At 46.1% G+C, this 26,948-nt stretch overlaps 1 protein-coding gene across 1 annotated transcript; it reads right to left on the reverse strand.

The window, feature by feature from the left end:
- Positions 1–438: 438 nt before the first annotated feature.
- OVOL2 (ovo like zinc finger 2) lies at positions 439–26,256 on the reverse strand. The gene is made up of 4 exons (XM_016146117.2): positions 26,109–26,256; positions 25,234–25,454; positions 14,360–14,549; positions 439–2,622 (listed from the first exon to the last, which is right to left on the reverse strand). Exons 1-4 carry the CDS (start codon positions 26,206–26,208, stop codon positions 2,309–2,311), a joined length of 825 nt encoding a protein of 274 aa, XP_016001603.1. The 5' UTR covers positions 26,209–26,256; the 3' UTR covers positions 439–2,308.
- Between the last annotated feature and the right edge of the window lie 692 nt (positions 26,257–26,948).

The raw sequence follows: 26,948 nt of genomic DNA on the forward strand, positions 1-26,948 counted from the left end.
TTTAAACTGAGTTTCTGTCACCTGCAACCAAGAGTTCTGTTTAATAAAAACCTGATCCTAAAGAGAATGTCACATCAGCTAGTTTTACAGTTTCCTGGACAAAACAGGCCACAAGCCAGTCGATCCAGCCATAGCCATCTCGATATTCCCATATAAGAATGTTCATTTTTATTGTCTAAATGACTCAGAAAGCTAAAGAAAGCTGATCAGCCACCTTCTAGCCTCTCTCTTCTCTGTATCAAGAGACACAATGCGAGGTCAGCAATTTGCCTGCTGGAGCCGGGGTTGAGCCCTCAGCCCTGGCTCTGCCCCAGGAGGCTACACTTCATACCATTGTGCTGCCGTGGGTCCCAAGGGGAACCCTTGCCACTGCTGATGCTCAAATGTGACCATTTAGACCATGTGGCACCGCAGCTTTAGCCCAAGCACCCAGAGCTTCAGATGAGTCTGAGCAGGACCCACATCGGCCCTTTGGGCTGGCCCCACGGAACTGAGCCTTGCCATTAAGAGAAGCCAGGGGTGAGGGTCCCTTAAAGCCTGCCCTAGTCTCAGGTTTCTCTCTTGTGTAGGTCCAAGTCAAACCTGAGGCCTTTTCTTTCCTTTTTGAAGGGAGAGTAAAGAAAGAAGAAAAAGGGATTTTGAGCAGATTTAGAATTCCTGGCCTCTTTGGTCGTCAGCTGCTGGCCTCTGCTGTCACGTCATCTGCTCAGGGGCACAGGGAGCTGACCGCCTCCATCCCCCGCCCCCCGCCACAGAAGTGCTCCAAGGACGTGTGCAGCACCCCACAAATTGTAGCTGTCCTGCAAGAGGGTTGACTTCCTTCTTTCTAAAAGAAAAGTGCTGATTTGGAAGAGAAGCGTTATCTCAAGTTATAGGATATGCTATTTACACTGTCCAGATCTTGACGTAATGCCTGGCCCACAGTGTGGGAGAGGAGAGGGGGAGAAAAGTAGGGAGAGAAAATGGAAGGAAAGGAGGGAGAGGAAAGGAAGGGAACTGAGGAGGAAGGGGGACAATGGAAGAAGGAAATAAGAAAATGGGCTCATCATCCAATGTTTCCTAGACTAAGGAACAGCCTGGTCCCAAAGCAAGATTTTCTTGATCTTCTAGGGTAGAAATGGATCTGAGGCACTGAGCCCAGGCAGTGCCCAGGGGACAAGGGGCAGGACAACGTGGCTAATCACTCACTCAATTCAGGAGACTGGGATAATACCTCTCCTGGCCACCGTGGTTTCCTGAGGGTATTGGGCCCTTTCTGCTGCCCATCCATGCTTGGAAGGACCCTGAAACCACCTCACCAGGCCCTCTCCCCATGGCCTGCTGCCTCCCCTTTGCCCTATCATGGTCTCAAGTCAGCTTTATTGTTAATCTCCCAGGCCTCCCAGGTGAAGAGATGTAGGTGGCCAAAGGTTAATAAGCTCAGCAGTCACGTGCCTTGGAGGCTGCTGATGCTGCTTGCTGCCCCTTCCACAAGTGTGCTGTGTGCCAGTGGGCACTCCTCACGCTTTAGCATTTGCCACACAATGTTCCCAGTGCCAGACTCCAAGAAGGGAGAAGTGCCTTCTACCAGCAAGTCCCCAACCCAGAAACCCGGAAGCAGTAGCTCCAAGGCCACAAAAAGTAACCAGAGCATTTGTGAGCTACCTACTGAGTTGATCCCAGGTGTCTGCAAATCAGTGCGCATGTCAGCTGTCAGTGCTTTCTTTTCATCAGCAGTCTGGGCTCCTGCCCCACGCTCAAGATTTGCCTCTTTAAATCCACCCACTGATACAAAATAATCAACTGCCAAACAACCTAAAGTAGAATGTCATGCAATAAGCCCTAAACAAGGAGCTATATAGTTCAACGCTCCCCCGTTTATTATTATAAGGAAGTTTCATGAGAACATTTCATTTATTAAAATAATTCTTGTAAACTCTCTCAAGATAAAATTCATTTTTCTTGCTTGAGTAGCATTTCAAGTGGAAGTACTTTTATTTCAAGGCACCATAAAATGATGGTCTCTCTAAGAACATCTCTGCCCCCATGCGTGACAATCCTAAAAAAAAAAAACACATAGTTCTGCATGGTGATTAGTCATCCATAAACTTTCCTAATGTCACTGTGTTCAATAGGACACGATTTACAGGGGGCCAGATGCCACAATTATAATTGGCAGCCTTAGAACAGATCCCCCTGCGGAGGCCCCAAAAGAACAGAGAAATGAACTGAACACTTGTAATTAGAAAAAGCTGGTGGGGCAGGAGACCCTGAAAACCAAAAATCCATGTAAACGTGGCAACATTGGCGTCTCTTCCCTTCTTTTCCCTCACTTCTCCTCCTCCTCGCTCAGGTTGGCATCCCCCTGAAGTGTGGATGTCAGCTTGTTTTGCAAAATAGCTGCTAGTTTTTTTGATGTCTTTTTGAGGAACGCACTGCCTGGGTGAACGCTGTTCACGTGCAGGTACAGGTCCTCCTGGGTGGGGCCTGTGTAGCCACAATCCTCACAGACATAGAGCTTGTCCCGGCGCTGCTTGTAGGCATACTGCTGCTGTACTCCGTGAATCTTCTTCAGGTGAGACTCCAAGGAGCAGCGCTGGGTGAAGGCTTTGTTGCAGATGTCACATTTGTAGGGGCGAATGCCTACAGGGGCGAGGGGCAGACAAATCACCAGTTGGTCATGGCCAAGCCAGAGCCTCCCACCTAGGAAGGCATCAAAAATCATCACGGACAGCCCAACAGCAAAAAAACAAACTACCCAATTCAAAAGTGAACAGAGGAACTGAATAGACATTTTCCCAAAGAGGACATACAGATGTCCAATATGTACATGAAAAGGTGCTCAACATCACTAATAATCAGCTACATGGAAATCATGACCACAGTATCATCTCACACCTTTCAGAATGGTTATTACCAAAAAGGCAAGGGATAACACATGTGTTGACAAGGATGTGGAGAAAAGGGAACCCTTATGCACTGTTGGTGGGAATGTTAACTGGTGCAGCAGCGATGGAAAAAAGTATGGAGGCTCCCCCAAAAATTAAAAATAGGACTACCATAAGAGCCAGCAATCATATTCTAGGATATATATCCAAAGGAAATGAAAACAGGATCTCAGAGATATCTCCACTCCCGTGTGCATAGCAGCATTGTTCACAATAGCAAAGAAATGGAAACAACCTAAGTGTCCATCAACAAATGAATGGATAAAAAAAATGTGGTATATTGATACAATGGAATATTATTGAGCCACAAGAAAGAAGGAAATCTTGCTATTGCGACAACATGGATAGAACTTGAGGGTATTACGCTAAGTGAAAAGCCAGACAGAGAAAGACAAATACTGCACTGGTATTGTTTATATTCAGAGAAGTCAAACTCATAGAAACAAAGTAGGAAAATGGTTGCTAGGGGCTGAGGGTGGGGGAAATGGGGAGTAAAGAAAATCATCATGACCAAAGATTCAACAGGAGGAAAACAAGGCAGGAAACAAAACTGTCCACAAAGATTCACAGCATACTCCCCAGCAAACAAAAAAAAATGGATACAGTTTTATTCTTCCCACTTGTATGCCCTAATGTTTTGATTTTAGAGTGGGTAAAGTAAACCTTGTTTTTATTTTAGTTTGGGTTTTCCAGGAAACAAACCTTGCAACGAAGGTTCCAATACAAGGAGTTACTTGGGAGGGGATGCCAGAAAGCTCCATAAGGGGGTGAAGAAGTGAGACAGGGACATGGAAAGGAGCCCCTACCAGGTAGAGTCATCAAGCCAGTATCTGCTACAGGCAACAGGAGTCCAATCAGTTGGGAAGTCAGGAAACAGTGTAGAACACCTCAGAGTCGTGCACCCGCTGGGAGCTGGGTTTTTACCTACTTGCTCCAGCAGCCCTGTGGAGTGTTGCCCCTGGGTGACACAGATTTTCCCTCCCTGGCACTTCTAGTCTGCCTCACGTAGGTAGAGTGAGCTCTAGCAACAACTCAAGAGCAGGGCTGCACATGCGGGCAGTTGCTGCATGGATGGGTGTGCCTAGAAATGGCAGGGACTGGGGTCAGGAGTAGGACACTGATGACATCTGCTAAGTTATGAAAGCATTTCCAAACTAGATCTCGTGCTGGCTTTAGAACTGGGCTAATGTTAGTGGGGCTTGCCTTCTAGATGGAGAGTTCCTACGTGCCATATACACCAGGGAGCTCAGCCTTATCAAAGCACAGTTGTTCCTATTTCCACAGTAGGTACTCACCCTGACTGCGGGAGGTCAGAATGTCAGATACAAAGACTTAAGTAAGATCTCTGTAAAGGAAACACAGTGTCATATAAGCGTGGAAGCCTGGGGGTGCTGGGGGTATGTGGAGCAGAGAGGGTGCAGCCATCAGTTAGACCATCTCAGAGCCCAGAGCCCCGGAGGGCCACTGCCTAGAGGAATCCCCAAAATCTGAGGCATAAAATTTAAGAGTACATACTAATCCATCAAGATAAATAATATTTAAAATTCAAAATACACTACGAAATCCATGATGAACAAAATTTTAAATAAGTACAGGACAAAATAAACAAGGACAAAATTTTAAATAAGGACAGGATCTGACAGTGCCGTGTGGAGTGATACTGGAGCTTGAGGTGAAAGGACAAATGTATGCCCTTATGTAGATGTTTTATATATTTTTTAATTTGGGGGGGGGGGCGTAACACTGGTTAATAACATTGCATAATTTTCAAGTGCTCAGCATTCTACACTTGTGCGCTCTGCCGTGTGCTCCCCACCGGAGGTCTGCTTTCCTTCCAGGCCACATACTTGACCCCTTCCTCTTACCACTTCATCCCTGCCCCTCCACCTTTCCCCTTTGGTAACCACCATTTTATTGTACCTATCAGTTTATTTTTGTTTCGTTTGTACTTTTCATTTTATATTCCACAGGAGTAAAATCACATGACTTCATATATTTTTTAATAGCTATTCTTTACAGAATGTTCGAGTTGTTGAAAAAAATATTGAAAAGTAGGTTTATTAAAATTTACATTTAAAATGTTTAAATATTGTATTTATACAATAATGGAAATTATCATGATTTTATATGCTGGCTTTAATGGAAGCAAATTCATCAAAAGATAATTTCAAAATTTACTTTTTTTCACTTAATACTACTGTTGGAGATTTTTTCAAGTTGGTGCTTACAGCTTGATTTCATTCTTCTTTAAGAGCACCATGGCATTTTGTTGTACTGCTCTACCCAGATCCCATCTTTTAAAAACTATAGAGATGGAGGAAGCAGTGCCCCAGCCCACACCCTCGCCTCATGTCACACTGCCTTGTACAACCTGGTACAGTCGGACAAATGGTGGAATTGTGTCACCTGCAAGCTTGTTGGAAATGCAGTCTCAGGCCCCGCCCCAAACCTACTGAACTGAACGCTAAAGCTGCGGATCTCTAACCCAAGAGGCTTGTCAAAACACAGGTGCCTGGTCCCACCCCTTATTCTGGGGTGAGGCTGAGACTATTTCTAACATTTTCCCAGGTGATGCTGAGGAAGCTTATACCAGGACTTGGAGAGTCATAGGTCTAAAGTGATGCCAAATTATACATAGGTACAGCATTCTGGTATTTGAAGTCAGCCACACACCCCATTTCTTCTCTTCAAGGTTAAATGTCCTCAGTTCCTTAATGGTAGCTTGTGAAAGGGGGATAAGGGAGCCACTTCTGTTCATAAAGATTTTTTAAAGTATACAGAGGATAAAATAAAGGAAGTCAAAATGGAAAAAAAATATCCTCCCTACCCCCATCCAAACACCTGAACAATTCAAATCACTCATTTTTCTTCCACATCCAGAAGGACACATCATTTCCTGAACACTCTTGTGGAAAAAAAAAAAATTGTGTTGGATCAATGTTATGGTGAGATATTACTCTAGCCTATTCAAATGAAATGCAGGCCTATGATATATTTCACATATTCTAGAAAAACTGCCAAAAGTTAAACTTTATAATTCTCAGCATTTGGCACATAATAGGTGCTCAGTAAATAATTTTTAAATGAATGAGTGAATGAGAGGTTACATCTTTGGAGCTAGCTTTCTACAAATTTAAGGGCTATGAAACCTCTGCAGAGGAATATACGCACATGGCAGCTGGCTCCCCTCACTTTTGGCAGATCAAGCAACAAACCTGATTTCAAGCCCACAGCTCATCGAAACAGAAATCTACCTAGAGACCAGCTGCTCCTTTCAATAGTTAATGGAAATAACTGTTTTAAAACATCTAAACAGGTGGGGAAACCAGAACACTTAACCAGGCTTTCACCTGGATGCAACAAATTCTGGATTCCTGGAAAAAGATGCTCCCAACCCTACCCATGGGGGTCTGTTTCTACCTCCAATGCTGAAAAGGTAGCTTCGCTGCTTTGCTTGATCCCTGTCCCTTGGAGATGCCAGCATGCCAGGACTGAATCTAGCATGCACAGGGTCACATCTCCTTCCTCTCCCCACTCAGCTGATCAGCTGAGCATCTTCTATGGGTTAGCTGTGCACCCCACAAGGCCTATTCAGAGCCCTGCCTCATCCGGACAGTGGACAGAATGGGGGTGGCTGCAGCATGTTGTTGTTGTTGTTTTCCGGGGAGAGTTGGGAATGAGCCTGGCTTGGAGGATGGGTGATCCACAGACACTGAGATGAAAAGGAGACAGTAGGCCCTAAAAACTCCAGTTATGACCAATTTTGGTGTTCATGAGCCTGTTTCCCCTCCTCTGTCAATACCACATTCATACCTCACTCATTGGTGCAGGCAAACATTGTCATGCAGCTGCCCCTTGGTGACTCTTTCTGGGGTTGGAAACAAGTTTCTCCTTCTTGGAGCTTCCTATCCCCCATGAAATCAGAGGTAGGAGATAAAAGTGGCCAGAGAGGAGCCCCAGACAAGAGGGACTGATGCCAAAGCCTCCCTGACACGGGGTCTCAACAACCTTAGTGCTCTCGAGCAAAGGCCAACTTTGTCCACGTCTGAAGTGGGACAGCAGAAATCACCATCCCTGCACCAGATGCCAATAACACTGACACCGAGACAGTAAGAGTCCAAAGCCACTGAAAACCCAGGCATCACAGATCTGCTGCTGGTGTACTGAGTCCACGGTCAAATTGCTGAACTCGCCCAGGCTTCAGTTTTCTTATCTGTAAAATGGGAATAATATTCAGGCCCACCTTATAAGGCTGCTCTGGGGATTAACTGAGACTTTACACGCAAAGGGCCAGCACATACTAAGTACTCAATGGGACCCAACTGCAAGATCTTACAATCCGGCTCAACATGACACAGATCTGCTCCATTCACAAGCTGGCTCTTTGGGACTTGAGTATTTAGTATTTTTCTTTAAATTATGCCTATATGTATCTTTTTGTATTTGTATGCACTTTTGGTTGCATCATCTCACAGTAAAAAAAAAAAAAAAGGATAATTTTTAAAAATACAGTCATTAGGTAGCTGGTGGAGAGAAGGGAAGAGGCTTCTTTCACTGTCTACCCTTTTGAATGTTGTGTTCTGAGCCTGTATTACCTAGTGCAAAAAATATTGTGCATTGGGTTATCAAAAAGGGTGTCTTCTTTTCAAATTTGCTATTTTTACTACCAAAATCAAGCTTCATATCACCAAAGAAAATTCTTCTTTACTGGCGTTTTCTGCTTGCTCTCCTTAACGTAGCTAAGTGCTCCTTTACTGAACTTTATCCAAACATGCGCTTCAGCGAGAAGCCTTCTGCAGGCCTCCTTGTGGGAGTGGATATTTAGGGCGACAAATATCCATAAAAAAATGCCCATAAAAATCGTAATGTGTTTACCTGCTGGTCCACTTTAGGAAAATTATCTACAGAAAGACTCACACAGGCAGGCAAAGGATATACAAAAATATTCATGGGAGTACTGTCTGAAATTTAAAGAAAGAAATAAAAGAAAAAAACCTAAAATTGGAAATAAGTGTTATCAGTTTAGGGCAAAGAAAAATTATGGTGCCTTCATATTTGAAATTTTGTCATAATCTCATATTTAAGAAATGCCCTGACTATAATTGAAAGAGTGAGGTTGTCTACCCGTGCAGATATAAAACAATCTTCAAGATACATATACTACATGAAAAAAGCAAAGTATATTAAAACTGGGAAAAAAACATTTTTAAGTTAAATGGTGGTTTGCTTTGAGAAGTGGAATGGGGGCATGAGGAGGGAGGTTTACTTTTGTGTGTCATTTTTTTCCCCTTTCACATTACTTTTTAGCTAAAAATTAAGTCGAAATAATGTAGAGGAGAGAAAGTTTGATGAGTGAAGGAGGTAATCCCATAAGACAGCATTCAACTTACTAGAAGTGGAGGGCAGTTTATTCTTTTTCTTCCATCTGCCCGGCTCCAAACCTCTCTATTTGCATTTTCCCTGATCCCTTCCATCCTTCCCTTTAGGTTCCTGACAAAGACACCATTGTTTCTTCTTCTTCAATCAAGATGGGATTTGTTTGCCTTCTTTCTGTCTCTCTCAAATGTGGCCGACATAGGGAAGATAAGGTGAGAAGGCATCCCAGGGGGCGGGACAAATGCTGGGCTTTGACCAACACAGTGCCCCCTCCCCACTTCCCTGACCTCAACTCCGAATTCCTCGGCTTCCCTCTAGGGAACTCAGAAGCTTCTATAGGAATGGCAGGCACCTTGAACAGATTTTTTTATTTCAGAGTTGTAAAGTTAAAACCAACAAGGGTTGTGTCCCCTGGCACCGTGCTCCCCAGAGACTGAGCTGGGGACCCTACAGATGTGCGCGCCCTTTCCAACCGTCAGTAGTGACTTACACATTCTCCTCTACGACTTTTATAGTGGCTGTAGTCTTATAGGATAAGTAGTCATTTTACAAACAAGAAAAAGAAAATACTTTCAATAAAAGTGATACTTGTCTGATGAGCCTGGCATATCTGGCCACACCAGTAAACAATGCCCAGGCTACATCTGACACACAGCCCTCAATAAATGTGATTCGGGGTTTCCGACAGGCTCCCAGGTGCTGCCAGTTATGCTGGGGCATGGGCTGCACTTTGAGTATGGAGGGTGCAGACACTGAGAGGAGAGTTTGGCACATGCAAGAGTTAGTTATTATTCTTTACTCTGAAACACAGATCTCCCTCCGCCAAAAAGAAATCATTCGCTCAACGGACGGCCATTCTTAGGATGCATCTCAGCTGGTTCAACACTTACACAAATCTAAAAGAATATTCTCTAAAAACAGACACATGATGTTTTTCAGGAGCACGGTTTCTTTAAAGCTCATCCCCATTCCCCACCATTTTGACGTGAGGTGGATCAACAGCTATAATTTCCCACGTTGGCCTCTGCGATCCTATCAATTTGAATTAAATAGAGCAAGTTTTTCTGCTATGCATATAGTGGATGCTGTTGGTCCCTGATCTAGACCGTCTTCTGAGTCAGTGCATCATTCCCTGCTATTGTGTGTGTCAGCAGCTAACAGCTTCTGGCTATCCCCTTCTCAGAGGAATGGGCACTGAGTAATTGACCTCTCTGCCCGGGGGTGAGGCAGACCTCAACCACTGTCTGACTGACGTGGTGCAGAAATGTCTCCGGCTTGTCTGCAGACAAGACAAGGCTGTGGTGCCATCCCAACTCCAGAGCCCCATGAGATCAGACCAGGGCTGGACTCCAGCTGAGGTCACACCCTGCTCAGCTCCCTCCTCTATCCTGTCCTGCTCCCCACTCCCTTACAGGTTTCTCCTGAGAGCCCTCTCTCAACAAGTCGTATTATAATAACCACCATTTCAGAATCTGCATCTAGGGAACTTGACCTAAGACAATTTGGACTGAAAATAGGCACTCATTTGCTGAAATAGTTCTGCAAAATATTACAGTTCTTTCTGTACTAGCTTCTGTCTTCCAATCTTGAATCAGATGTCATGTGGCTAACATCCCCTATCCCCATCTCACATATACTCCTCTGATTTACTCTTTTCTTGGTGAAGTCATATCCAAAAAAGACATCTTAATCTTTTCTTTCATCGGTGTGGATATTAAGGCAAGACATTTTCAGGCTCTGGTTTCCCTGGATCTTTTCTAAGATGTTTCCTTGTGTTTTGAGTCTTTCCTTGGATACCTTGTCCTCTCAGTAATTGCAGGGGATAGGAGGAAATATGGAGTATAGGAGTATTAATCCTGATTCTCTATCCCACTCTCCGCCCACCTTATCAATATCATAGCTACAATCTCAGAAGAAGGGTCTCAGAGCAGTTTTAAATCAGTCATGGTCTGGCCTAATCGAACTATGAGCAAACATACCCTTCACGCAACTGTCTAAATGTATTTGTGAACAGTGCCCATATCTTTGCTTCTAGTTTAAAAACAACATTTACTTACTAGTCAATAGCTTTATACTGATTATCCCTTTTGCACAGAGCTCAAGAGATAGCAGGTCACTTCTCTCACACAAAGAAACCAGGCCCCCGACCAGCACAGCAGCATGCCCAGGGCTGGCCCTGCTTTTTCAGTTTGCTACCAGCTACTCTGTCAGTAAGCTCCTGGCTCCTCTTTCTGGTCCATTATTACCTGAAGACAAATCTCCAGTAGAAAATAAACCAGCACAGGGAAAACAGTTCAAGACATTTCCATAATTTTATTTGTTGATCACTTTAAGGGTCAAAATTATGATTAAAAATTTTCAATGGTCATTTGTAGATACAATGATCTCAGTACTTTCCAATGGAAATTAAAATGCAACCCACTTTGTAATTTAACGGTGTCTCATAGTTACTTTAAAATAAGTTAAAAGAAACAGATGAAATTAATTTTAATGATAGTTTGTCTAACCCAATATATTCAAAATATTACCATTTCAACATGAAATCGACATTAAAAACTAAGATACTTTATATTCTTATTTTGCATTAAGTCTTCAAAAAGCTAATGCCTGTTTTATATTTATAGAATGCCTCAATCAGACCAGCCACATTCCAGCGGCTGCTGTACTGGCCGGTGCTGCTGCAGGTCTTCTCATTCTTAGATACCTGCTCAGTATTAGCCTCTCCCCTTATGGGATAAACCATGTGAAGCCCTTTGGGAAAGCATCAGGTGGAAGGCATTTTTATTCACTATCTTCAATGATTTCAGCTCCTTCTATAAGAATCTCTAGAAGCATCACCTTTGAGGAGCTGGAGGTAGAGGAACCCAGGAGTCTGGGGAATGTTTCTTGCTCACTGTGGGCAGAGGACATCTAGATGCCACTGAACACATGCTAAGGCTCCTCTGCAACCTGCTAAACCCTAGGCTGAAATGCGCAGTTTGTGCCAGGTTTCCCTTTATCTCACCTTCTTGCCGAGCAAGCAGGCTTCTAGAAACTGAAATAGGGCAGGCTGGATGAGGCCCCAGCCTCTAGGAGAATGCTGAATAAGAAAGGCACGGGGAGGCAAAGGGGGCCAAAGAGACTCTATAGAAGACAGAAGACCATGAACTTCAGGACCAGCCATTCTGATTCCCAGCTCTACCACATATGGATGTTTACCTCCCTGAGCCTGGTCTCCTCATCTGTGAAGTGGGGGTAAGGACACTACCAACTCCTTGGAGTTGTTTGGGATAAGATGATAAATGTTGAGGGCCTAGCATGAAGGAAAGTGACCATTCGTAGCTTGCTGCCATCTGAAGAAGCTACATAACCCTCTGCAGGGTCTCCATTCTCTGCCAAGCCACACCACCCACTTGCTAATCCTTCTACTCCCTGGGCACACTGTCAACCTTCCACCCAAATCCCCTCAGCCTACCACCAGGTCATCTCAGGTAGCTCTTGTAAGGCCAGTGGCTTCCTGCATCTCAGGTCTGAGGATGTTCACCAGGAAATATGAGAGGCCCGCAAGGGAAATGGGGGTGGAGGACTGTCCGGAAGGGTCCCAGGATGGACTCTCAAGTCCTAGCTTCCTCACCCCTGGAGAAATTCTGAGGTGTATTTTATATATTTCTTCAAAAGGACCCCAGTGGGATTGAGCCCCAATTGCCCAAGGTGGTAACCTGCTCATTAACTCACTCTTTTTGGCGATCTTCTCCTCTATCTCTTCTCTCCACCCCTCACTGTGCCTCCTCAGATCATCTCCCAAATAAACTGCTAACTCAGATTCAGAGTTCTTTTAATTCCATTGACTCAACTTGCAAACTCTTCCCTGAGAAGCAGTCATTCTCTAATATTTCCTTGTTAATTCTCCATCAACAGAGAATTAACTCAGGCCCTGATGAGGCCACTCTATCAGCTCAGTGTTTATTACAGCAATGTCCCCTGAGCCCCTTCACTTTGTTTTAAAGGCCAGGATGGAGGACCTGACCATAGAGCCTACCAGGCAAGGAGTAGAAAAAATAAGCCATGCCCTCAAGAAATCCTATGATAGAGATGAAAAGCTCGGAAACGCTCCCGGGCAAACAATGACGAATGACTGCATGAGTGGTCCCCAATTTATGCCAGCCTTTGGGGTCAGTTGTCTATCGGCTAGGTTCGCAGTCACTTGATGGGTCCATTGACAGCCTTGGGCTCCTCCACCACTACAGAGGACTCTCTAACACCCATAGGACCCACCACCAACTATAGAACCCTCCCCCACCTACAGGAACCTCTACCCACCCCACGGGACCCACCCCCAACCTGACATACCCGAAGCATTCTCCCTACTCCAATCTAAGGTACCAGCCTGGCCACACAGAGTTCAAACTTTTACTGATTCATTGGTGCTAGGGTCTAAAAAAGAAGTCTTAAAGCCAGACCCAAAAGAATACACACTGTAGAATTCTAGTTCTATTACATTAAAAAACAGGCAACGGTAATTCATACTGTTAGAAGTTGCAATAAATAGCGGTGTTTCTTTTAAGGAAAGAGATGGTGATTTGGAGGGGGCACAAGAGAGTGGGCAGTGACTTCTGGGGTCTGGAAATATTCCATTCCTTGGTCTGGTGGCTAGTTCTATATGTGTGTTCACTTTGTAAAAATTCCTAAATTTGTTGAATTACGCGTGTATGATTTGTGTACTTCTCTGGATGTCTGTTATATCTGAATGAAGAATATCCTCCAGAAAAAAAGTATTTGAAAAGGAAAAAATAAAAAAGAAATGTTTAGTATGCCAGCCCACCCTCTAAGGTGGAGGACACTCTCCCCAGGCCAAGAAGGCAGCTATGGCCAGTACTCTAAGAACAAAGAAGCAGAAGGGCTATAAAAGAAATCTGAATTAGACGGTCTGAGAAGGGTCCTGTAGGGAGTTGAGGGACTGGAAACCCTATCTGGAGGGAGGAATAGACATTTCCCCATTCCTACCAAAAATGCCAGGGGAAATCCTAAATTCTGAAAAGGCTTCAGAGTTCAAGGGTACTATATACAGTAACTTCTATGAGGCTGTGGAAAGAGTGAGTAGCAAGCAACCAGGATGGGGTTGAACAGGTTAAGATGGGATAGGTTAAAATGAAATGAAATAAGATGGAATGAGATTGAGATGGGCTAGGATAGGATGGGGATTTGAAGATGGAACCCAGATGTGAGGGGCTTTTATATGAAGCCCATCAAAATGAGGAGATTGGATTTCCCCCTGCCCAGAGTTGGAGACTTTTTTTAGCAGGCAAGTGGCATCCTTAGAATTTTCCTCAAGGAATCACTCTGCAAAGATGGAGACTGTGGACCTCAAGGAGAAGCCTGGAGGCCAAATATTTATAAGATAAAACTAATAAGGCTGTCACCAATCAGAAGGGCTGAGAGAGAGGCCCATGAGCACTACCAGGATTCTCTGTGACATGAGTTGGAGAGGAGCCAGATTCACACTTCATGAGGAGGGAAACTGAGGGAGGCCCAAAAGGAGGAAGACGCTTGCCTGCCAGCCTCAAGTAGGAGGCTCAGTCAACTCTAAGTGAACTGACCATTTTCTTCTCTTTTTGAGTTCTCAGGAAGAACATGATGTTATTCAGACACGGGCTTACTCCACAAGAAAGAAGCATAAAATACCACCCGTGGGACCACAGGGACCACATCCCGGCAGTCGGCCCCAACTGAGGGGTTGAACTACGCTATCCCGCAGCATTGTATCCAGCCTCACAATTCTCAGAACACCTCCAGCCAGTATTTGTCTCATGCTGTGCCAGAATTTGTATCATTAGTCCCGTCTCACAGGGCAAAACAGGCTGAGAGAGGGAGCTTGCCTGGCCCAAGGTAACACAGCTGGCAGGCGGCACAGCCAGGAGGTGAACCCAGATGGTTTGGCACCAAGTGCCCCATACTGTGATCTTTCCAGAAACATGACACTACTCCATGCTCCTAGCTCTGTTCTTTAGTGAGAAAGAAACTGGAACTCTTGGCCATCAAAATAAAACCAGAAGCTAAGCACCTGCCACCTTCCTCACCTGTGTGTGTGCGGACATGCCTCTTCAGGTCAAAGGTGTCGTTGAAGCCTTTGCCGCAGAAGGTGCACAGGTGCCTCTTCACCTGGTTGTGGCACTTGAGGTGCCGGTTGAGCATACGCTGTAGGCGGAAGCCCTTGCCACACAGGTCACAGCTGTGAACCGCCGAGTCACTGCATGTGCCTGTGGTGAACTAGGACAGAGAGAGGCTATAAGGACCCCAAAGTAGGCAGACACATCCTGGGTGCTCACCCCAGGAGCCCACATCCCTGTGTCTCTAGGCTTGGCCTGGCTGGGGCTTCTGCCTCCTAAAAATTCCAGACAGATTTTGGCTCTGGGGAAGATGGAACAACTGGCAGCTCCTCTCAACATTCATTCTCCCCTTCTTCCTTAGAACAGACCTCTAATTTTTAGCAGGATACTCTGCTCCCAGATCCGCATTTCCCAGACTTACAGCAAGCAAGTCATGGCTCTAGGACTACCAGCCGATGGAATATACTCTAAGGGGGAGGGATGGTGCCCTCTCCCTCCTTTACTCCTTCCTGCTGGCTAGTGATCTAACAGCCACCTTGGACCACAACGGGAAAGCCAGTGCTGAGGATGGGAGAGCAGAAAAAAAGGAGTCTAGGTCCTGACAACATCATGGAGCCTGTAGCAGATAGTCCTCAAAGTCAGCCACAGTTAATTCCTTCCTCCCATGAATGCATGCTGCTGCATCCATCAAGAGATGAAGACTATTTCCTCTCCTTTTGGATCAGTGGGATGCAGAGATAATGTATCAGTTCCAGGTCTTAAAAGACCTTGCAGCTTCTACATTTTCCCTCTTAGAAGCCAGCTTCCATGTTAGAAATCCAAGATCACCATGCTGCGAGGAAGCCCAAGCAGCCATGTGGACAGTTAGAGGCCAGGCCACAGAGAAGAACACTGAGGTGCTGGGTATAAATACAGCCTCACTAGACCTTCCAGCCTAGCCTGTAACTGCCACCAGCTGAATGAGTGACCTCAGCTAATACTGCCCAGAGTAGAATTGCCTAGCTGAGCTGTGCCCCTGACACAAAAAATTATAAACAAATAAAATGATCATTTTGGAAGTGACTTGGTCAGGATCTCACAGCTTCATTATCAGCAAAGCCACAATTGCATCACAGGCTCTGGACGCCTTCAGTGTTCTCTCAATGTATTGGCCGCCCCTGAGAAAGAAAACTGAATCTATAATTATGTGGTGAAAAACACTAGATCTAATATACTCATCAAAGGTTTCCTAGTTACCAAATCAGATCCTTTAGAAGAATGATTCAATTGCTCGGCCAAAATTCTACTCATAAAAGGATCTAAAAGCTTTATTTTCAGAAAAACATCATTAGCAAGAGTTGGTCCTTTCCTGGCTCAGTACCTTCCTAGCCTCAAATACAACTCTCCCTTCATCCACTGGGTGTTGCCATCCACTGAGACCCAGTGCAACTGTTTCCTCCCTGATGTAGCTTGTCCAACTATAACAGTCCCTAGCTGCATTATTCTCCCACCCATAAGACCAGTGCCTCTCAAGCCTCAGGTGCACATGAATCCCCTGGTGGGGGAGGAGAGACTGTTAAAATGCGGGGTTTTTTTCAGGATGTCTGGAGGGGCCTGCCTACACGCTGCATTTCTAACCAGCTCCTACAAAGAAATGTTTCCTCAGAGTTCATCTGGTTTCCTCAAGTAAGCATGCTGCATCAGTAAATGTCTGTGCACATTCTTGTCCCCCATGCCCCAAGCCCAGACACGGGCCAGTGCACAGTCAGAAAGTGCTGATAGGCAGTGGCTCACAGGTGGCAAATACAAAGAGATACAAAAGACCTGAGGGAGGCCTAAGACCACAGAATACGGTTTTCCTGTCAGCCTCGTCTGAACCAGTTTTCTCATCTGCTTGCAGCTTAATGAGTCTCAGCTGACCAAATAGTGCCTGATCTGCAACAGGCCCTGAGCTCAGAGCTGGAGGGAATACAGTCACCAGGGTGGCTCTTCCCCAAGAAGCTGCAGTCGGGGAGCAGATCAGTCAACAGGCTACTCATACCTGGGAAAACAGGGTGTAATACACACCTCAGAGGGACGCCTACCCCTGACGTGGAGCAAGAGAGAAGGTGCATCCAGAGCAAGTGAGATCTTCAGCCATGAGGAGGAAGAGAAGGCGAGTAGCAAAGAGTATTCCAGGAGAGGGTGTTGGGAAACAGGGGACTGTGTGGTTCCCCGTGGCTAGCCTGAGCCCCAGGAAAGCAGTCAATGAAGAGAGCTCTGGTAGCAGAGAAGGGCAGGGTCCCCCTTAGGGCTCTACTTTGGAGACCCTAACAAGCAAGACAGTTCAGAGTGGGTGGGAGATGGGGACACCAGAATGAGGACAGCTGCAGGGGTTGAGTTTGATGACTCAGACAGGTGGCCATTCCAGGCCCTCAACTGCCTCGCACCCTGCCTCTGCTCCCCAGAGGGTGGGGCCTGGCACTCTGCCTGAGGTAGACCCATCTGTGCCCAAGGCTTCTCTAGGACAGGTCATGGTCTCCTTGTCCAGCAGTCTTCATTCTGGTCTTGCATCCCTTGAAGAGATGTGAAAAGCCTAAATATGACCCAAGTCTTGGCAAACTGAGTACTTAGAGCTTCTCAAGGCCAATTCTACACAGCAAGGGGCTAATAAAATAGAACATAGACAATTAACCCTGGTAATTATGTATAAAAGCATATAGAAAGCTAGAACTATCTTTTGGAAGTCCTGCAGAATGTGCCTGAGGACTCACCAACTGTAGTTCAAATCCGAACTCTTGTTTACTTTAATCCTTTCGGTAAATTCCTATTTTTAAAATGCTCAGCTTATAATATGGATACCTTCTAATACGGTCCAGGATGAAAAATCTCAAATCACTGGCATTATTTTGTTTGAAAAGAATAAAATCTTGAAGGGAAGAGGGAAGGGATATTGGTGACAATTTAAGGGGCTACAGGGCCAATGGATCATCCGAACAAGATACGGAAAGCTAGGGAGAAAATAAGAATGAAGGAGGGGATGCAGACTGAGGTAACCCTGTTTCCTCAGGGGGAGCTTTCCTCTGGTTGTCTTGGAGCAGAAATGAAAATTCTCCAAGTATGCCTCAGCAAAGGAAATTTTTCCATTTCTCCACCTTCATATTCATCCCCATTTCATAGCATGGAAAACCCCTAGAAAACTCCAGCCCCAGCTGTCATCAGACTACAATAGCAAGAGAAGAGCCGCACAGGGAAGACCCACCCAGCTTAGCCCAGTCATTTCACAGAACTAGAAAACAATTACTTTAAGGGACTAAATTTGGGGTCATTTGTGAAGCAGCAATAGATTAAAACTGGAATAGTAACAGACGTATCACATCCTCTACAGCATACCACATCTGCCACATTTCTGAATGTTCTCTCACAAGAGGGCTGCATAAGGCAGAAGACATGCCTGATTCTTGGAATGACATCCAAGGAGCCAGAGGACCAGCAATCCCTCCTTGGTCACATGTCTGCTCACCAAGCCATCTTTACTATGTTTACACAAGTTCATCGCTAACACTACCTCCTAAAGGTTCAAACAGGGTTAACCTATTTTACCTTGTTATTCTACTCTGCAAGTAGTAGACCAAAACTAGTTACATAATAGTTATCTTAGTTACAAAATGAGTGGAATGGGGAGACAGAAAGGCTGAGGATCAAATAAAAACTTAGACCTGCCTAGGTTGTATGATGTCATGTAATATCCCTGGGCCACAGTTTCCCACATGTAAAAATAATAAAATGGTATTAGATGAGCTCTTCAGCAGAATAAGCTAAGAGCGAAGTCTGTTTCCCAATTTCCTAAGTTTAAATCCTGCTCCACCACTTTCAGACTCTGGGACGTAGACAAGTTACTCAACCTCTCTAAGCCTTAATTTCATCACTTGCAAAATGTAGATCATAACGATATTTGCCTTCTGGGATTTTTAAGAAATTAAATCAAGAAAAACTACTAAAAAAAAAAAAATCTGGTGCTCGATAAGTCCTAACTCTTAAATAAAAGTTAATTGGTCAAAACCCCTTGTCTACTCATTTGGCTTTTGAATTTTTCTCTCTATGCTGAAAGAATAGGGGCACTAACCCTCAGTGTGAGCCACAAGTTTCTAGACTTTCATCCCCAACTCTGTAATCCAAAAAGCTTTGAAAACCAACATTCTCTCCCATATAAAACCTGATCCAAGTGGACATGGAGTGATGCATAGACTTTTTCCCATTTGGTGTCAATATTCATGTGTTTTGCTATGAAAATATTAATGTGTTTAATATTACCGCTCCAGACCTGCCAGGGGTGGTATTTACACCATGCTTGCTACCTTCTGAAAAAAACTTAATAGTTTCACCCTTAATCCAAAATTAACACTTTGCAAGATGGTGGGAGATGACGTCAGTCTGCAGATTAATTCAGGGCGAGAAAAATGAAGAGAGAGTGAGCAACTCTCGAGCCCCACGGATTGGAGCTATCTTGCTTGCTGTCTTGTTTTCCGCAGGATCTCTGCTTTCATTTTAAAAAACACACAAAGTTCCCCTCTAGTCTAAAAAACAAGCCTCTGTAGCAGAAACAAACCAATCATTGTATCAGTGCTGCTGAAAACTTCGGGAGCGTCTGGGGAGGTAGGGACTTCAGGTTAGCCCTCGACCAACTTCAAAGCTAGCTAAGGTCACTTACCTGTCAATCTAAAATAAAAATTAAAAAGTAAAAATTAAAAAACCTTTTATTTTCTGTTGATGCTTCCACCTTTCCTATGGGAGGGTATTATGAGCCCAAGGTACCTTCTGATAGCCATTTGGACATGTCCACTGACGCATTTGCTATGCTTGAGTGCTCATAACATACTAAGACTATTTCTCCAATTTAGGGGGGATAAAATTTCTGCTCCTGGTCCCACTTACCATTTCCTTAGCATCACAACTCTGCTATATGGCAGAACGAGAACCTTCTCGAATGCAGAGATGATAAAGGGACTATATGTTTAGAATCCAGAAAAAACTGAGGCTCAAAAAGCTGTAAACTGCCCATGGCCACGTGACTTGTAGGTGCCCACACTGGAAATGAATGTGGCTTGCAAAACTTGTGCCTACAGTTCCACTTGACAGACCCATGGGTCTGGGCATGATGTGGGGAAAGGGAAAGAAGAACCTTGTTGTTTGTCTCATATCATGGTGAGAAATATCTTCAGATTCCTTTATGGCAGACTGTCAATGCTAACAGCTACAGCACAGAAGATATCTCCCCCATTATGCAATACAACAACATTAAAAGAATAAGGCTCCTTTGGTTGGACTTCAGCATTAACAACTGTGAGGAATTCAACAAAACCTCTCTGAGCTTTACTTTTCTCCCCTTGAAAATGAGATTGGACGAGATAAGCTGTAGTAGATCCTATGGATAGACATTGAGCCTCTATTCCTGCTCCTTCTGGACTGCAGAGACCAGGAAGTTAGAAATGACATTTCCGAGGCTCCCTTGCAGCTATTGTTTTTAAATATAGCCCAGTAGGGACTTGTGTTCCGCCAATTACATGCATTATCAGAAGATGTGAATTTGGACGCTGAATAAATGAACAGAGGCAGGCACATGGCAATTGGTTTACACTCTGCATTAGCAGAAGCATCATGATACAGGAGCAGGCAGCCATACAGGCAGTAGTTGCAGCTCCCTAGGTGGCCCAGTTCTGCAGTGTAGCTCAGCCTGGTCTTTCTTTAATCTATTTAGTACCCTATAATTAACCATTCCCTGCTTAAGCTAGCTACAGTGGGTTTGTTGTCTGCAACTAAACCTATACGGTCCCTTCCAACAATAAAAACCCACTTCACTATATTCAAATTAAAAACTGGTGCAGTTAACATTTATATTATTCTCCTATGCCTCCTTTTCCCCCTTTAAATTAATTCAAACTTTTCTGAGCATCCATTCTAAGCATTTTCTAAGATCTCCCTTTTCTTCTTGTTTTACTTCAAATGTTGGCACTTAATCCTAGGGACTGTTGACTCCTTCCCTGCCTGTATTTCTGTTTTGTACTGATTTATATTCCCCTGGGTCAGGCATTACTTCACTTGGTATAGGAGATACAAGCCCAGTAGGGGCTTGTTCTCTGCCTTTGCAGACTGAGAATCAAGAAAAGGAGTCTGATTAGCCAAATGTGTAGTCAGGGAGATGAGTAGCAAGTTACAATGGGGGCTGGGAAAGGGACATCCAATTCTCTTTTGGGAGACAGAATAGGAAAGGAGTCAGGGACAGAGTTTATGTTCTCTTCAAAATATCAAATGCATGGGTTTTTGTAAACTACTTAAATCCATGATTCACAATAATACTTAAACACAAACTACTTGGCCATCACTAGAGAATTCTGGTGAACCAACTGATTATCTTGAAAACTAGTTAATAAAAGGAATCATTTTCCTAAATGAACTGTCTCACTGGGAAACCAAATGGCAGATGAGGGGAGGTGTCTCCCTATAGGAGAATTTCAGCTAATAAATATGGGACAGAATTAGAATATTACTGTTCTGCAACCCCTAATAACCTAAAATAGTTAGACCTTGAGCCTCGATGACTGCTAATATCACAAAGAGATAACCAAATATTATGTGCCACTTGATGGAAAGATGCCCACCACTGTGACATACTTTAGCTAAAATAAAATAAACCCAATCAAGCATCTAAAGCAGTGCTGTCCAATGGAACTTTCTTCAATAATAGAAATGTCCTCATCTGTACTATCCAATAGAGTAACCACTAGTCAAGTGGCTACTAAGTGCTTGAAATATGGGCTGTGAGACCGAGGGATATAATTTTTAGTTTTAATTAATTTAAATTTAAATAGTCACAAATGCCTGTGGATACCATTTTGGACAGTGCAGCTGCAGACCCAACTACCATTCAGAGAAAATGTAGGTGACAAGAAACATTAAACACCACGGTCATGCATTCTATAAAGTCCAGATTGCTGGAAACGCTACACACAAATTAACCATCTCCTCAACAGCTAACTGAAAAAGAGAGGGAGGGGAAATATGTAAAAAGACACTTCAATGACACATAAATCAATTATAATGCATGGACATTATGTAGACCTAATTCAGCAAACTGAAAAAAAAAAGGTATGAATTTATGAAACAAATAGCAATGTGAACACCATTGCAATATGAGTGTAATCATATATTTTGGTCTTTATCTATTAGAGACACATTCCAAAATATTTATAATGTCTGAGATTTGCCTTAAAATCGGGTCAGGGAATGGATGGGTGGGACTCGCCACCAGCTCATCTTCGTTGGGGCCAGGTGACAGGTACTCTGCCTTTGAAAATCTTCATTAAAATAAAAATTATGGAAAAAGAAAAAGACTACTCCACATTCACACACCTGTCACTACTGGAAGACTCCGGACTACAGAGCCAGGTGAAAGGCCAAGAATACTTTTGAAATAATTCTAATCTCAACTCCTTTGAAGAATCCTTGGGAGAGGCCAAAAGAAGAGAGAAAAAGAATGGGATCTGGTAAGAAGACAAATTCACTTGCTAGTCTAAACTTGCACCTGGGTCCCACCAGCCACACTCTGAGTAAGGAATGAATAATATTAGTCAACTAACTGATTTAACCTCAGAGTTAACTTTCTTTCTAATAAACCCTGGAAGGACAATGGTGATGGGGAAGGGGTCTCTACAAATGGCTCCAGCACAAAAGGGACTTAAAGTGACCTGGACCTCTGGCATGAACACTTTCCCAGAGGAACATCATCTCCCCACCCTGATCTGTTTTGTAAATTACAGAATCCTCTGTAGTAAAGAGACAATTTCGTAACTTGCCCTAAGGCGCACAGTCGAAAGACAGCTAGGCTGAGAAAGAACTTTTCCTAACCAGCACCTACCACTCCTCTCCCGATCCACTGGTTGTAGTCAGGTTGGTAAATCCCTTGTCTCTACTACAGGTAAAATAATATTGGATGTTAACAAAACTTACTGTAAGTCATTGTCAGCTAAATTCCTATTGGGCAATTTATAATATACAAAAGTGCTCAATATTTTACATTAACCTACACAACACTTCTGAGAGGCTGATTCTATTATTTCTCTATTTTACACATCAGAGAACTGAATATCAGAAGAGGTCATATGTCCCCCACCACAGCTGGTAAGATGGACTCAACTAAAGTTTTCCTTCTCAAAAACCTTCCTGAGCCCCTTTCCCTCCCTCAAGGGAACATCCACACTTGGTCCCTTCACCATCTCACCTTGTCCTAGCTACATTTCTAGCTCCTCACTTTCAACTTTCCCTGACCCCCAACAGTTTTGCATACCGCAGCCACCATAGTTCTGAGTCCTTTCTTTACACAAGTTTCGGCCTGAGCCCATACTACCCTAAAGCCTGTTTCTCCTCTTTTCCATAGGCCTCAAATCTACACCAAGAAAACTTCCCCTGCTCAGAATCTACCACATCTTTGACTGTGCTTCTGGTTTAGAATTTACTTTCCTGTACTAGAGTTACTAAAAATTGAGTCTCCCCACCAACCCAAATAATTCTAGCTAGAGTTATTGGGCACCTACCATGTTCCAATCTTAACTCATTTATCTGCACAAGTAAGTATCATTATCCCCATTTTAAGGATAAGGAAATTGAGGCCCAGAGGGATTAACAATTTGCCCAAGTTCACACGGCTAAGAAGTGACAAAACTAGAGCCTAGAGGTTTTAACCACTACTGTCAGAGGATCATGGAACACTAGAGTAGGAGCATTTTTATCTCCTGGCTGATTGCCTGGTACACAGCAGGCGCTCCATACTGTTAGATGGGATGTTGCCTCTCTCTGCAGGTCAAGAACTCACACTCACCCTTCCTCTGGTCTTAAGAGCCATCTGCTAAGTGTCTTAAAAGCATTAAAACTAAGTTGTTAAAACAATGCATCATGTATGAGCCTCATTCTTTAGTGGCTTTCCGCTCTGGTTAGGAAACTAATTTTTGAGAGTTCTGTGCTTTGCATAGAACTCTATTGTTACACAACATGCTAAATCACTGGCAATTTGGCCAGTCATTTGAAAATGGCCACCATCACAACTGATAACTCTGGAGGCTTGGAGCATCTTAACACCAAGATGTCTCCTTATCTGTGGGTGGAAGCTGCCTGCCTTCCTCAGTAAACAAACAACACTCCTCCGGAAACTATGTTAATGGTTGAAGAGCAAAAGCAATACCCCACCCCACCACCCACATCCCTGGGGAAGCATGTAGGTTTATTCATTCCCTTTAAGCCAGGGCTCCCAGCGCACTGTTTGCCTGGGGCAGGGAAGAAAGATCTCCTAAAACATTGGTTAAAGGGCTGGATATTTTTCCTCAGCCACTTTCTCTTGAGAGTAATCTGGGCAATTGAGGGGCAAACTATCTACAATCCAATCCAAAACAATGTTTCAATTGTCTTCCCAGCATGAAGATAAATATGCAAGTGGGACACTTTGTAGAATTTCCTGAAGGGCAGAGCTACCAGCCTCAGGCAAACTGAGCCCTCCCACCTAACCCCATCTGGCCCAGAAAAGCCTCAGGCTAGCTGCCTTTGAACCTCAGCAGAACCCTTAACACGAAGTAGTATGCCCTCTTAAGAGCATCCTTTAAAGATGTCTTCCCAAAGGATTCCAGCTCAGGTCTCTAGCCTCAATCCATAACCAAATGCACCCCGGCCCACCCCCAGCCAAGCCCTGGAGCCAGGAATAAGGAATACGCGTAGGGGAGGGGTTGTCTCTCCCAGGAAAAGTAACGGAGACCTACCCAGTCTTCCCCGCCCCCAACTCCCGGCCAAGCCTCAGGAGCCAAGAGTATGCATAGGGGAGAGATCGCCTCTCCCAGGAAAAGTAACGGAAGCTTTCCCAATACACAGCAAAAACACTTGGGTCCTCTTCTCTATCCTCCCCACCCCCTCCTGGGCAGCGGGACCGCCCAAGAATTATCACCTACATCGAGGGCCAGGAGCCCGCAAAGGGTCACATTGTGGCCCATCCGGCTAGAAACGGGGCTCATGTTTCTAAAATACCACTCTCTGGCTCTAGCTGACTGAGTCTGTGGAATGGGATTCTTTAATCTTGGGGATAGCGGATTTCTTTGCGCTGGCAATCATGGAAGTGCAGATGTCTCCTACAATTCTAGAAGACTGGAGTGGGGGAGGGGAGCTGAAGCGCAAAGATAGAGGGGAACGAACACTCCAAGCCCCTGGGTGCGGGCGCTGAGGCAATTTTCAGTTTAACTCATTTATCCTTCATTTTAATTCAAGAAAATTTGTGAGACAGGAAAATGTAAAGCGCGCCGCACAGGCTTCGTGTCTAACGGACAGCCCATAATTGGGATTGGGAATAGCTGTGAAAGGCCCACTGTGTGCCAAGCTGCCGCCACAGTCTCCAAAACCCAAGTAAGGATGTGAAATTCAGAATTCACACAGCGCTAAGAACTGCTCCCCAGAGGGTAGGGTTCCGGAGCCTGGGTCCCTCTTTTCCAACCACGGGAACCCCGACGGCCCGGTTATTCTTTGGGTCTTACACACGGAATTGGCTGATGGAGGGAGAAAGCTGCTCCTGAGCCTTTCAGGCAGTTCCCGAGGCTGCCCGGCGGACTGTGCCCGCTCGGGGAGCCAGCCTCCGGGACGCAGCGGCGCAGGCGGCTGGCTTACCAGCCCGCGGGAGAACGCGCGGAGGCGCCCTGGCCCGGGCCCAGGGGCAGGTGCAGGAGCGGTGCGGCCGGCGAGCTGGGTTCCCCGGTGCCCGGGTACGCGGGCGGGTGCGGCAGGGAGGGGCGCGGGCCCCCGGATCCCGACGCCAGGGTGTGGTGCTGGTGGCGGCGGGGGCAGAGTCGGCACCATACCTTGATTTTCGACCTGGCGACGGGGCGCTGCTTCGCCGCCAGGTGTCCACCGGGGCCCTCAGCGTCTCCAGGCTCGCGGGTTTGGCGCTCGGGGGCGCGCGGGGACGAGTTGCTCTCCGCGCCTCCAGGCTCCCCCGCGCTGCTGCTGCCGCCGCCGCTGCTGCTACCGCCGTCGCTGCGGCAGTCTTCGGGGGGGTAATGGAGTAGACATCCCAGGCCCACTGCGGGGGAAGGGTCCGCGCAGGGACACACAGACACGCAGCTTCAGGCGCCGGCGCCCGCGGCGGTTTGACCTGCGGGCGGTGCAGCCGCCGCCCCGCCCCGCCCCGGACCTAGTTAAAGCCAAGGGGGTGCGCAAGAGAGCCCCCGGCTCGGCCTCCCGAGCGACCTCGGGGTTCTGCGGCGGGGTGGGGGGGCGGGTGCTAGGTCCCGGTCCCCGCGCCCACGAGGAACTCAGGGGCCCCGCGCGCAAGTTCCCTCTTCCTGGGATGGGAGTGAAAGGATCTGACCTCTACCCACCCAGCCGCCGCGGGCTAGACGGATCCCTGTGCAACCTCATGGGGACGTGGGACTGGGAGTAGCCCCTACTGGCCTTTAACCTCCCCTTCTAGGCCACCTCGACCCGCTCTGCAGCCAACGGTTCCGCTGCTGGGCAATTAGAGGCGCCCATTGGGCGGAAGGGGCAACAAGATGTCTCGGGTTTCCAACCCTCTCACTCTTAATCCTCTCGTTCACAGAGACTTCTTCCTCCCCCCTGGAAGAGGGGCCATGGGGTGGGGAGTCCAGCCTCAGCCGATGAGCAGAGGGGACCTGCTCATCCCTGCCCCCACCCCGGGAGCTCAGTGCCCAGGCCCGGACCCCGCGCCCGCGCTCACCTGGGATGTAGGTGTCTGCCCTTTTCTCGTCCGGGAGCTCATCCCAGCTGCGGGCCGAGACCCCCAGGCTCCTTCTCTTTACTAGGAAGACTTTGGGCATGGTGGGGCCCCCTACCCGGACTGCGTCCCCCTCTTCCCGGCTGCTCCCCGCTAGAGGCGGCGGCAATGGCTGGGTCCCCGGCTCCTGGCGGCCAGAGCCCACCTTTCCGCCTAGTCAGCCCTCTCCCTCCGTCCCCCCGCCGCAGCGCGGCCTTGGCCTCTCCCCCGATCTCCCGGCGACTCCTAGCCTTCTGGCTCAGCGACACCTATGCCTTAAATCGCGAGTGAGACCACGCCGAGGAAAAAGTTTCATAAGGTGGAATAGAAAAGGCACCAGGAAACTTGGGAGTGAGCATGCGCCCTGCAACATAACGGTGTCAACAAGCTCGCTACCTGTCCGACCGGTTCCGGCGGCCGGGCTGCCTGTTCCAGCCCTTCCTTAGGCATGAATGTTTGCAAAAGAATTTAACGTCTGATTCTCCCCACCTCCCCTTTTTAAAAGGAAGAACGTTTTTTAATGAATCCCCAACCCCATTTCCCATCACAGGTACCTCGGGGCGATCTCTGAGGTAAACCCCAGGTCCGCTTCCCAGGGCATCCCTCCAGAGATATGGAGCCTCCTAAGAGTTGCCCCCCCGGCCCCCGAGAGTGTTTGTCTCCGACAAGCAAGCCAAAAATGTCTCAGTTCCTCTGGACCTTGTGGATTGTTCCCGGGGCTTGTTGAAATCTTGGCGGCCGGAAGGGGGAGGCTGTGGGGAGACCCCCAGGGATCTGATCTGGTAAAGGGGAGGGGAGCTTGGG

The sequence above is a fragment of the Rousettus aegyptiacus genome, unplaced genomic scaffold (genome assembly GCF_014176215.1).
Source record: "Rousettus aegyptiacus isolate mRouAeg1 unplaced genomic scaffold, mRouAeg1.p scaffold_m13_p_12, whole genome shotgun sequence".
Classification (NCBI taxonomy): Eukaryota; Metazoa; Chordata; class Mammalia; order Chiroptera; family Pteropodidae; genus Rousettus; species Rousettus aegyptiacus.